Source organism: Barbatula barbatula (genome assembly GCF_947034865.1).
Source record: "Barbatula barbatula genome assembly, chromosome: 16".
In the NCBI taxonomy this organism is placed as follows: domain Eukaryota; kingdom Metazoa; phylum Chordata; class Actinopteri; order Cypriniformes; family Nemacheilidae; genus Barbatula; species Barbatula barbatula.
This window is the reverse complement of record NC_136779.1, coordinates 8,194,442-8,208,715: the sequence shown is the minus strand read 5'-3', so window position 1 is coordinate 8,208,715 and position 14,274 is coordinate 8,194,442. Positions and strand designations below refer to the sequence as shown.

The 14,274-nt window shown below is 38.5% G+C and overlaps 1 protein-coding gene across 1 annotated transcript; it reads left to right on the top strand.

Annotated features, from left to right (window-relative positions):
* Positions 1-5,532: 5,532 nt before the first annotated feature.
* dusp3a (dual specificity phosphatase 3a) lies at positions 5,533-12,985 on the top strand (the record flags this gene model as incomplete). The annotated part of the gene is made up of 3 exons (XM_079475818.1): positions 5,533-5,699; positions 9,872-10,098; positions 12,777-12,985. 3 exons carry the CDS (start codon positions 5,533-5,535, stop codon positions 12,983-12,985), a joined length of 603 nt encoding a protein of 200 aa, XP_079331944.1.
* Positions 12,986-14,274: the final 1,289 nt, after the last annotated feature.

Here is a 14,274-nt window from a genome sequence, read left to right as displayed (position 1 = left end):
ACATGGAAAAGCTGTGATGAAAAAGGGACAGGTCGAGAAGAATAGGTGAAAACGTACACTACAGCGATGCTGAGCAAAGCTGATAGAGGTGCTAGTAGGGATATGTAACAATTACCAAAGTTTCAGCTATGACAGCGAACAGCCACAAGAACAGTATGTACTTGAAAAATGGATATGTTTAAAGAACAAGGGAGAATGTAATCACAATGTACACTTTATACATTGTATCAGGGCCAAACGAGAACGTAGGGCAGAAATACAATGTACAAGCGGAACCAAATTTTAGAAAATTACAAATTAGGCATCCATGGAATCGGCACGGACCAAGAGAAATAATGATCGTCAGAAAATGAAGTTCAGACAGAGTGTTCAAGAGTTAAAACAATTATATAAAAGTGTTTGATTACACTGTCTTGAAACGTCAAGGGTACGTTAGTGATGTATGTCATATTTGGTGCCGATATATCAAACGGTTCATTGATGACAAATTTCAAAATGCCGGACAGGCCGAACATCCAATCGTAACAGATCTTTCAAAAGTTTCTAGCAATAATAGCAATTGACCCAGTCCAGGTGTAGATGACACGTACCAAGTGTAGTATTGATGAATTGAAGATTGGCCGAGATACAGCCTCCAATACTTCTTTGATCAACTTTTTTTCAAGTTTGCAACTTCATAACTTTTGAACAATCACAATTCTGGAGCATCAAGTCTGTATGGCTCAGCCCAAAGATCATCTCTGCCAATTAGCATAACATTCGATCACAATTTCTAGGACAAGTAGCGAAAAAACGCAATACTGTACATTTTTTATCAGCCGCTACTGTAATGAGCGGAGTCTTAGTGTTATGCATGGAATGTGAAGAGCGTGACTAGTGCATGACATGTGCCAGGTAGAATTTGTGTAGACCAATGGGATGAAAAGTAACAGTAAAAGTTAATTTTATAACTGCTGGTGGCGCAATAGAATGAGTGCAGGGCCACCATAATTGTTCACATGACTATTAGGACCATTGAGTGTGCCAAATGTAATCATTTTCCTTTGTAAGGACCATAGGGCTTCCATAGACTTCCATTGGGGAAGCAGTAGTGGCAACAGCCTTATAGGGCTTAGCCCCAATGAACATTGAAAAATTGCAATATGTGTCGTTATATCACAAGTCCCGTTGCTATAAACTTGCATTGCAGCTCTTTGTATTGCTATGGCAACAGACAATGGTTGCGTTCTTCTGCCTTTGTGTCAGATGCATATTGCCATCTATGAGGGCAAATGCACAAAATGAAGATATTTAATATATGTGCTTACAATAATCTTAATGAAAAATGTTCAGGTTCTAAAATCACTATCACCGTTGAGCAGATGTTGACACATCGCAGGTCAGCTGTAATTGGACATAAGACATGTAATCGCTCTTCTCTTATTGATCAGATCATCAGCTGGACTTTGAGATATGCCCTCCTAACAAGACAGCTAGATCAAGGACACTGTTGTAATACGTCATGTCTTTTAAATTAAAGAGAAGAACATCTATAATGTTTTTCCTCAGCTGGTACAGCATGGCCCTAGCAATGACAGGATTGATTTGATTGGAAGGGACCAGCAAAGTGTATAGCTTAAATCCAGACTAATTCGTTTTGAATAAATAAAATGCTGCATAATAAATACATTTAATTTAAATGTAACAGTAAACTATGAATGAATGCACCCAGGCAAGTTCAAATAAACTAACAAATATTAATACAAAGCTGATGGAAAAGGCTCGTCTACATCATTATATTATGTCTCCCTCTAGTGGCCAAACAGATGTGGCTAAGAAATGTGGCTTTGGAACATGTTATATGTTGTCAACGTTTTTATAATACATGCATTAGTAGTTGTTGTATTACTAGTGGTTGAAGTTGACTGTAACTAAATAAAGATACATTGTGAATTCTGTTAAGAGAACAAAGATAGAAAAAGATTATGATATACAGCTTTAGTACATTTGCATCATATAAAGGACTATTAAATCGTCAAATCTTAGACAAAACAAAGTGAGCAATTATGTAAAAAATAATATTTAATACAACCGTAAACTTTGAAATATGGAGATTTTAGCTTCAACTAGTGGTGGTCTAGAATTGCAACCAACGCCTCACTCCACTCCTCCACCCTCCCTTTTGAAGCAGTACGGAGGCTGACACAGAACTTAGATGTTGTTGTGTTTTTTGTTGAAGGAGATAACGAAACATGCTCTGTAGAGCAGTTTGTCCATTTAGGGCTACTGTAGAAACATCACAGTGAATTCCATGTAAGGGGACCCACGGTGTATGAGGATAGCTCATTTCAAAGTAATAAAAACATAACACTCCATTATGTAAGGTCTTTATATACCTCTACGGACATATTATATTGCATTTCTGTCAATAGATCCTCCAAAGAAACTAGATGCTGGACCTTTAAATTGACAAACCAAAAAACATATCTAATGTAATTCCAATTAAATGTCATTAAAACAACTTTCTTTGTGATGTTTTTTATTTCAATGTCAATATGCTTCAGGAACTGAACTATACGTTAGAAAAAAACTCTTTGGACCATGATTTGTAAAGTTGTGTTATTAGTTTTGAGAGATCTACTTGTTTTGCCAACATATAAGCCATAGGAACATTAAAGCATGTATATATAACAAGAAAACGCAACTACACTTTTAAAAGTGTAGTTGCACTTCACCTAAAAATTTAGATCTGTCAGCTTTACTTAACAAGTTGATTATTGGACTTATTGTTGAGTTTACTTAATATAAACAAGTTAATTCAACATGACTGGTTGAGGGGAGGGGAGGTTTCAGTTCCCAGCATGCTTTGCGTAAGACAGTTTTGTGTTATTTTAAGTGTTTTTCAGTAAAGAAAAAATACTTGTTTGTGCTTAATGTTTATTTATATTTGATGTTTAAAAGAGTTTGTTGTATTTTATAGTTTTAGGGTTGCCATTGTTTTGAAGAGTGGTACTGCCTGCCTAAATGACATCTCAGCTTGGATGAAAGAGCATCACCTGCAGCTGAACCCGGCCAAGACAGAACTACTCGTGTTTCCGGCACACCCCATGGTCTGACACCCCATGGTCCAACACAATCTCACCATCCAGCTTGGCAATTCCACTATCACTCTCTCCGAATCAGCCAGGAACCTCGGAGTCATATTTGATGAACAGCTGTCCTTCAATGATCACATTGCAAAGACAACGCGATCATGTCGATATACATTATTTAACATTTGCACGACCCTACCTCACTGAGAATGCTGCACAACTCCTTGTCCAGGCCCTGGTCATCTCAAGGTTGGACTACTGCAATGCTCTCCTTGCTGGTCTTCCTGCAAAGGCTATCAAACCATTTCAGCTGGTTCAAAACGCAGCAGCACACCTCATCTTCCAACAGCCCAAAAGGGCTCATGTGACACCCCTTTTCATCTCTCTCCACTGGCTACCGGTTGAAGCCCGGATCAGATTCAAGTCACTGATGTTTGCATACAGGACTATCACTGGATCTGCGCCGGCATACTTTCACACCATCCTACACTCCTACACCCCATCAAGAACCCTGCGGCGCCTTGTAAGGCCTTCTCATAAGGGCACTAAATCCCTTTCCCGCTCATTCTCCTTCACAACTCCTTCCTGCTGGAACATTCTTCCCAATACGGTCTGGTCAACCACATCTCTCACAACCTTCAAAAAACTACTTAAAATACACCTCTTCTGTGAATACTTGACAGACAAATGAAAAAAAAGCACACTAACCCTCTTCTCTCAAGAGGTAGTTGTCTAGCTTTTGTTGAAACTAGTAACTTTGTATTAGCACCTATTGTACTATTGCTCTTTGTATGACATATCGCTTATTGCTCCCCGAACTCTATGTAAGTCGCTTTGGATAGAAGCGTCTGCTAAATGACTAAATGTAAATGTGGTACATGCTTAGACTGTGAGAGGTTTTGCATCATTCAATGAGCTTATGTGCTAATATCAGTACGGAGATGCCTCTCATCTGATTTTCTCATTTTGTCATACATTAAGTCTTTGCCTAATTTATGTATAACAACTAAAAGTACCATTGAGAAGGTTAAATATTGAGTTTAATTAACTCGAAATTACTGGTACAATTGGAATGGTTTGGATTCACTCAAAAAAGTAAAGTCAACATTACTTAAATTAATTTTGTTCATACAACTAAAGTGTTATCTGTTCAAATTACCTAATATTGTTGCGTGGAACCACTTGATGCAGCTTTTCTTTTCAGCTCAAATTCTTTTTTAAGTGTATATCCACGGAGTTCTATAATAAACATTACTGTTGGCATTAATGAATTAAAGAAAATCCAACAGCTGTAATTCAGTATCACTCCAAATATCAAAAGTATTATTGATAAATATTTTACACCCTGGAAAAAAATGACAAAACTCTACATATACAACAAACCTTACCTATCTTAAAGTCCTAACTAACACTAATAGCTGTAAACAAAACCATGAATAAAATAAGTATGACACCATTTTAAGCGGTTCTATCAAACATGGTGTGTTAGAACATGCCTTTGACAAGAGAAATGAAATCTAGTGTGGTAAATTTAGAGACCTAAAAGAGAAACACTTTCAAACCTCATTGCACATTAGGAGGATCATATGCAGGTGTTGTTGTCGGGGAAGGGCAGTCATGCACTCGTGTGCCTGATGAAGACCTGACGTTGCTCCCTTTGGAGCATATCAATGTGCGCACGTTTCTTCCTTCAGTCATGCACCTGTCACAGCTAGACTTAAGACAAGCACTGCTCAGATCTCCATTCCAAAACGAGCATTCGTAATGTCTATTATTTTGCTGAAAGCAGCACTGCATTACCACTGTTACTTGAATGTGTTCCTTTATACCATTTTCCCTATTGTGTGTCTTAAATAATTCAGCCAACAATGTAGCCTACCTTGAAGGAGTTCTTGGGTTTAAAGAGAATGAATTGAGTTGTATTACTTCAGTAGAAGCCTGCCTGTCATAACATCAATTAACACGCATATCAAAGCTCACAGTGAGGGTGGGGTTGATGCTCAATGGAATAGTCTCGCTTCAATAGAAGCCACATGATCATTGAGCGTTATAAAACGAGATACCTCTAAAAAGAAGTGTTACGCACACTGTTTTACGCACGCCAGGGGACCATAGCAGGTGAAACGCTGTCTATCACGGTTGGATAAAACGAGCGCGTCGCGTTCCCTTTAACGATCGACGCTCTCATTCACTTGTGTATCGGTGCGCTGCCAACTTGGGCGCTTCGTGTCGCCATCCTCCGCCAGTTCCGTTACGACCTCGTCACCGGAGCATCACATTAGACCGCCGGTGGGCGAGTCGGGGTGTGTCCGTCTGCCTGCAAAAGAGCGTCCGTGAGCGCGTGCGTTTTAAGAAAGCGCGCCTATAAAACGGGAATTAAAGGGGAAAAAATGCTTGAAAATCTAAGAGGCTCACACCATCGTCATTGCTAGACACATGTTTATCGGAGGAGGACAAAAGCATGAAGAAACATCACAGCCCCGCGAAGGTACCACTGGAAGTCACCGTGCCAGAAGCCGAGGCGACCGTACAACAACTCAACAAGCTGCTTTCCAACGGAAGCGGTTTCTACAGTCTACCAGCACAACATTTCAACGAGGTGTTTCCCAGGATTTTCATCGGCAATGCGTAAGTTAACTATTAAACTTGTATTTCTCTCATGGAAATTTGGACGTGAAGCAGGAGACACACAGACAGGTAGGATTCAGCATCACGCCGCCAACTCGCGGACGAATGTGTTGATTCGTGATGTGGCACGTGCCGTTTATTCAGTCTCAATGCGTAAATAAACCTCTGTGTTTTGTCCAGTGGTACACCAGGAATATCTGAATGGAAAGAGTGAGTATTTCTACAATCCCAAATCCACGGAAAATATATAGATGTAACGTTTGATATTATTGTATAAAGACGAGACACTTTAGATTAGGCTGCAAAGAAAGCTGTTTATCTGAAAGACTGTCCTCTATCGGTACCATCTCGCTATCTCTCTGAGATCACTGCTTACAAAATCTCTCATTTCGAGCCCTATCACGTGTTCCTTTGTATTTAATAGTTACAACTGTACATCAGGGGCCAAACACGAAGAAAAGGACATGTTAACTACTTTAAAGCAATAATAAGATCAAACATAGGCAAAGTCATCATGAGTTATAACTTCTAAAATATTATGTGGATGTATGTGGTTTATATGAATTGTATAATTTTTTAAAAGGCTCAAAGGAAAAGGAAACAAAATGTTTGACTGGCCAATAAATGTTATATTGATCGATATTTGTTAAAGGAACAGTTCACCCAAAAAATAAAAAATCTGTCTTCATTTACTCACCCTCAAATTGTTCCAAATTTAATTTTGTTAATTTTGTTACAAATGTAGACACAAAGGAAGATATTTGGAAGAATGCTTGTTACCAAACAGATCTCATCCCCGATTGACTCTTATAGTATCTATGTTCCCTATTATGGCAGGAAACGGGAATGATATCTGTTCGGTTACTGACATTGTTTCAAATATCTTCCTTTGTGTTTAGCAGAACAAAATTAAATTTGGAACAAATTGAAGGTGGGTAAATGAAGACACATGTATTTTAGGTTTATTAAAGACAGTAAGTAAAGACAGTGTACACAAATTCTATATTTCTATATTATACTATATTATCTAAGTAGTTGTAAACAAGGCTTTGTAGACTGCAGATACTGAAGCTCACTGACAAAATGTTAAATGCTGTCATCTTTGAGTCGCTTTGGATAAAAATGTCTGCTTGATGATTAAATATAAATATAAACCTTTGTCATCTGCCACCCTGTTCCTCAGTTATTGACAGGAATCTGCATACTTAACTCACATCATCTGTGTGGGAAATCTGTGGAATTGTGCAGAATGGATTTTAAACATGGTCCTAAATGGAGCTGATAGTACTATTGCATAATACAGTTATTTGAAATTGTAAAATTCGTAACAAACACAGATTACAGGTATTCATATTCTGCAGAAATCTGTGAAGCCTCTCTGCTGAGTTCTGTGCATGCAGATTCTGTGTGGCCCTGGTTATTGCTATCAGCTATTGAAAAATTCATAAGAGATAGTCGACCACAAAACTGATAGTTAGGTTCATGCTTTGATTTTGAATGACTTCCTCTCGCTTCTAAAACATTCACACATACACACTCAGTTTATACTTGGACATAGACTATTCAATTTATGAATAACTGTTCCTCTGTGACGCTTACAGTATCTCTTTAATAAATAATCCCGTATAAGCAGGAGTGTGTTGGATACCTTTAGAACAAGTCCATTATCTCCTTCTAACAGAAAATCAATTTGAGCATAAACCACAGTCTAATGTGTCTGGTTCAGCGTGTGATCCTTCAAGCAGGAGGAATTTAAATATGGTCATTTGTAGATATTGACAAAACATTCGGACTGGGCTGTTCATGTAGTGACAATTTACATTCTGTCTTGAGTTTCCAGGTTTTATTTATATTTTATAAGGATTAAGATGCAGATGTAAATGTAAATGCCAAGCCCTTAGGATTTTATTTAGTGTTATAACAAACATGAAGTGATCATAAATAAAATATATTTGTTAGTTAATAATGATGTTCTGTAGGCCTAGTTGGAATTATGCTTAAAACCCCGGTGTACTATTACAAAATCCTCACTGCACAAAAACCCTTATTTGGACCATTTAATGAACATAAAGAAGCAGTATGGGGCAATGGGCCACTCTCTTTATAGCACACCTCTCTTTGTAAGACTTGCATTAATAATGCATGCGAAGGGACTGCAGAGAAGAGAGTGCAGGACAGGTGAACAAGATGCAAAGCAAACACTTTTCTTCCTCTCTCTATCGCTCTCACCCTCTCTTATGCGCACATGCGCACGCATACACAAACACACAGGGAGAAATATGACCACAATCTGCAATGGCTCCATATAGACACAATCTCGTAAGGGGGAGGAGTTTGAATTATGGGTCTTGGGTGGCGCATCAAAGTCCATCACTTTATCACCAGTGAAGAGCCTGCGCTGTAGGCTGAAAAAGAGACAGATGAGCCACTACATCCTTCAGTTATAAACCAAGGCTTGAAGACATTATCTTTATTTGGCTTCTACTGGGGTGCTCGGAGTCTTATTATGATGTTGAAAGTTAACTCATCATGTAATTTTTAGGCATATTAAATGCCTTAACCCTTTCTCTCTTTCCTTAACTATAACTCTACAGTATAGTATAATATATTTACACATTATCAGTGCTCTACAGTAACATATTTTTTTAGCAGCACTTGTAGGCGCACAGTCAAAGAAACATATTAAAAAGAAACATATATTTGGCACCATATAGCATGCACAAAAATGATAAACTAAGCTTATTGGTTATTATTGATTTATACCAAGGGGGCTTTTGAATGCTTCATTGTGATTGGCTGGCGAATATTCTAAGTGTGTGCATTGTTTTTCAGGAAGCATAAACCTACAAGTAGTTCCAGATCTGTCAACCAAATTACAGTTTCATATCACTGCCCCAAGTTTAACTAAATAACGTTATACTGTAGTGTACCCTACTGTCCACTACAGAATACAGACAAACCAAAACACAGAGGGAATCATTAAAATATATTAAATATACATATACCTAATTAATACCAGTTTCTTAATTTCATTGTATTTAAATGGGTTATGAGTTTACCCGTTGTAAGTCGCACCAGTGCACCTAAACATTTTTTCACGGCCGCACAGACTAATTTCAGACTAAATAGTCACAGTGTAGAGCACTGATATACATATATGTATACATGGGCATAACAAATATACAGTGCATGTGTCATATGCAAAAATTCATAAAACAAATGGTTAATAATATTTAGTTTTATGTTATCAATATATTTATAATATGAGAGAGATTTATCTTCATTGTACAGTTTTTTACATTTTTGCTGTCACACCATACCATGATATTTGACCTGTGTTTTGACTTGCATAACCTTATATGTTTTGTTTATAGTCAATGTTTTCTTGTACAGCTGCTTTGTAACAATGAAAAAAGCGCTATATAAATAAATCTGACTTGACCATACAGGACACATTTACGGTTTATTTGTCACATACAAGCATACATAGTATAATGTACACCAATGCACTCTTTCTGCTGTCACTCATTCTTCAGCTGTATAGTTACAGCAATGGAGGAGAGAAAGTGGATGAGAGAGATATAAGGCTGGATTTTTAGCAGAGAAAGATGAAAGAGTTCCAGGTGCTCAAGGAAAAAAGAGACAACGAAAGTACATGACAGAGCGCTCAGCTCATCTCTCTTGTTTTCTCTCTCCATGGACCCAAAAATCCTATTTTGGGCACCAGGCTGGACGCCTATGGCTCTTTGTATGCCTCTGGGCTGCAGCCAAGATCTCCTTGGTGTGTCTGTTCTGGTTTAGAACACTGTTGTCCCTAGGGCCCCTCTAACATAGACCGACATTTCTGCCAGCTAAAAGCGGCTCCACAATTCACTCCAATCAATCAAAGACTAGACACAGCAGACCGATCCATAGTCAAGGGTTTGGGTGGGGCTGGTGGAGTCTTGGGTTTGTTGAAACTCCAAACTGGAACATTAGGGGTTATATAAGCATATACTGTATTAAGAATTTATTATGCAGCAGTGATGCAAAACAGTAGCAGAAAGGTCATCCAATTTGAATTGCTTGAGCTTAGGAAATATAAAAATCAGCTTGTTAGGTTTGGGTGTAGATGTAGAAATGAGCTTGTTTGAGCCAGGTGAGTCTGACATGTACGTTGGTTCGCTCCCCAGGTTTGTGGCCCAAAATGTGATGCGCCTGCAGCGGTTGGGTGTAACACATATACTAAACGTTGCAGAGGGAAACTCTTTCATGCACGTCAACACCAACACAGAGTTCTACGCAGGAACCGGGATCACGTACCACGGCATACGGGTTAATGACACAGAGCAGTTTAACATCAGCGCATTCTTCGAGGAAGCAGCAGACTTCATTGATAAGGCGTTGGCACATGGAAAAGGTCAGATCTTCTTTCTCATTCTGTTTCAATAAATTGTTTTGCCTGCACCTCCAATACTTTTACAGTGAATGCTGAGTTTGATGAAGTACGTTTTGTGTAGTTTAAATAAATTAATGAAGATACAACATCTGCCATGTTGGAAACGCTCTTTGACCTTTGTGTTCTGTGATCTACAGCATACTAAAAACAATTGGTAAACATGAGCAATTCGAATATGAAGAACAAATTGTTTGATATCTACTTAAAGGCATAGATCACACAAAAACGAAAATTCTGTCATCATTTACTCACCCTTGTCATTTCTATTGACATGCATTGGTTTTGTGTTCATACAATAGAATTGAATGGGTATTGCCATTGTTTGATTACCAACATTCTACAAAATATCTTCTTTGGTGTTCTGCAAAAGAAAGTCACACAGGTTTGAATGACAAGCGGATGAGTAAATTATGACAGAATTTTCATTTTGGGGTGAACTAGCCCTTTTATGAGCTATCTGCCTCAAAGACCTCACTATTTGAATCTTGACTACCACTCCCTCATGGGATAGCAAAATTTCAACTGGCTGAACCCCAGTAGATACTGTATATTTCACAAGTATTGTTCTTCGTATCATGCGTACTGAATTTTTGGACGTTCTACTTATTTGACATCTGATTCTTGCAAACCAGCTAGGAAAGTACAAACAGTATTTGGACGCAGGGTTTGTTTAATCTGATTAAGTACCACTTTAGACCTTAATACATTCTGCAAACATTTATTGTAAAGAGTATTTCCACTAGACAGAAAACATTTTCTCAACCTTTCTCGCTATAATAGCAGGGCCCGTGGGGTGTTAATGCTGAGCTTTCACAAACAAAAAAAAGTTGGTACCTACTGAACGGGAAAGAATTCAGAGGATTTGTAGACATTTTTGCAGATCCACTCCATTTGCACTACATACCAGGATCAGTTATACTGTATGTATCCAGAAATAGTTTCTTATTTTTTTCTTCTGAAGCCGGTCATCGCTACTTTCATATTAACCCCAGACATCTCACACCAGTCCTGCCTTTAAATGGTGCATTTAAAGTCATCTTTAACGGCATGGGTTTTATGCCATCTCTTAACACACAGGACCAATTATAAAACATCTTAATTGCCAGTCGTCTTGGCAGCAGGAGCCCAGTAAGCAGTTAATCAGACGGCAAGCCTGGGTTGAGGGAGGACAGTTATCTTTTTACCGAGAGCTTAAACTGAAACAAAACCTTGAAAATATATGCCACTTTGAAGCCCTACAGAGCTCAGGTGTGACATTTGCGACAGCCACATTCACTGTGGGCTTGATGTCATCTGGTGAACTTGCATGCAGAATCACAATGAGCGGTGGGAGTGCTGACAGTCTAAGCCTCCCGCTGCTTCTGAGTCATAGTCACGCGGTTTAAAGATAGACTCAGCACTGATTCACAAAATAATTTTGGGGATCATTGATATTGAACCAGAACACAGACCCAGGGGAGAGTTTAGGGGGTGTGATAGTCTGACTATTGCTTTATCGATATTGGAGAGTTTTTTTGTTGTTTAAATTATTAATGTGGGTAGAATGGTACTATGAGAGGAATTTATGAATATTAATGAGTACATGCAGTATTATGTTTGCCTAATGGTAGTTACTGCATTTAAAGTCATAGTTCACCCAAAAATGAAAATTCGGTCATCATTTACTCACCCTCTTGTCATTTCAAACCTGTATGACGTTCTTTCTTTTGCAGAAAAGAAAAGAAGACATTTGGAAGAATGTTGGTAACTGAACAATGGCGGTACCCATTCACGCTAATGTATGGACACAAAACCAATGGAAGGGAACGGACTTGTAAATGAGTAAATGATGACAGAATATTTAGGTGAACTATCCATTTAAGTGCTGAAAGCCATATTAAAATGACAGATTACCAATAGCTTTTTTGATCAAATGTAAATGAAAGCAAAATAAGGTAACCTTTCACATAGAGACTGGCTTATATATGATACTGTGTGAGGCATGTGTGCAACTACTAAATAATTCAATAATGTCATACTGTAATTTTATGTATTCTCAGTTCACCCGCAATTGGCAGATAAGGACAACAGTTCATTTGAGAGCAAGTATATAAAGCTTCACATACAGATTTTCTCATTCCCTTTGAAACAAACAAGAAGGGATCGGCTATCAGATGCTCTGCAGCATCTGCCAAGTAAGCACAGCGGAGGTTGGCAAGGTGAATTCTCCAGGAGAGTAGGCAGGTCAATAATGAACGTGTACGTGTGTGTTCGCATGTTCGGAAGGCGATTGGTCAGGTTTGTGATGAGGTAGATAGGCTGGTTGTCAATTGTAATCTACTGCAGAGGTCAAAATTACATTTGTATCCTCAAAATTGGACCAAAAAGGTCCCTACACACAAGTACAGTTTTCTTGTTTTATTTCTATAGACATTACTTTTATACTATACACTATTCTAACTCCTAACCCTCACAGATAACGTTTTCCGCATTTTTGCATTACATAATAAAAACAACAGTTTTTAAGGTTTGTAGCCTGTTTTCAGTATGGGGATCAAAAAGGTCCAACATCCGCCATCTGTTTTCCATGCGCTTCCATGAACCCCACTGTCTTAGGTTTTGTTGTAAACCCTGCCACTTTTTTGTTATCTCTCTTTTAGGAAAGGTGTACGTTCACTGCCGTGAAGGCTACAGCCGATCCCCCACAATCGTGATCGCTTATCTCATGCTCCGGCACAAGATGGACGTACGAGTGGCCACGGCTACGGTAAGGCACAAGAGAGAGATTGGCCCTAATGATGGATTCCTATGCCAGCTATGCCAGCTGAATGAAAAACTGGCTAAGGAGGGCAAGTTGAAGACCAAATGATAGAAAGTGTCCAAGGGGACTTGTTTTCATTTAGATATACACATAAAGGTGGACACGGTCAAGCAAGCGTGCAGCTGTCCAAGTATATTAACAGAATGTATGCATACATCCAGTACAATCAAACAGTGCATATGCATGGAGGTATACCGTGATTTCAAACATACACGCACACTCAGAGACACATAGTTCACACTCACACAAAGTGTTGTTACTTGATTAATTACTCCTGCTTCCAGCTGGCTGGTATGGGAAAAATCTACTGGCGTATCTGAAAGATTAAGACTGTATGAGCAGAACGGCAGAATTTTCTATGACATTACGTTTTGTTGCATCATTTCTCATTTTAGTTATCTCTCATCAGGACCACCTTGTAGCCTAAAGCATTCCAATTCTCACAAATTTAACTTTTGGAGCATAACAGCCCGTCACTGGTAAAGATTGTAGAGTAGAGCACAATCATCCTGTGAGCTCCTGTCATTCCTATTTGTATGTGGAAGAATATAATATTTAGGTAAAAAAGCACGAAATTGTACCTTTTACAGCCAAACTTTTGATGGCATTTTAAATCAAGACTACACAGGAGAAAAACATTGAATCACTAAACAACATTCCACTGTGTACCACACCATACACACGTTTTAGCTACGATTCAACAAACAGGTTCAACCCGGTTCTATGCACCACTGACAATGCATCAGGCCATCTGGAATCATACAAGTCTTGCCACTGATTCACTGCCAGTCTCATGCCGCACGTTACGTCTAACACGAGATCATAGCCAGCCTTGACCAGACAGACACGTACAGCAAATGAAGCATCACTGCTATGTCAACTGCCCTAATGATGTGCCCTTATGCAAGGTTTGTTACCTTCAGTCCTAATGCCCCAGGTTCAAGTCACAGGAATCAAATAGAGTACCTGCCATGCTTGTTTTGTAATATTTAAAGGAAGCTGGTATAAACTGGCATGTTAAAGAATTAGTCAACACTTGGATTTAGCCTCACTTCTGGCTTGCTTTAGTCTTTAAAGGGGTCATATGCTTTTCTTTTACACAGATAATGTAAATCAAAAATTTGGACAAGAAACAGTCATGGTTTTTATCTCTATTTTTCTCCCTCTCTCTGCTCCATGCTGCTGTGCCTTTTAAGACTTTTATTATAAAAATTTAAAATTATTATATTACTTTTTCCCATAGACTGTGGGTTTAGTGGTTATATAGTTTGTAATATCCCATCTTTCAATAACGGCTTCTTTGCAAAGCCTGAATTACATTGTGGGAGGTTCACAGA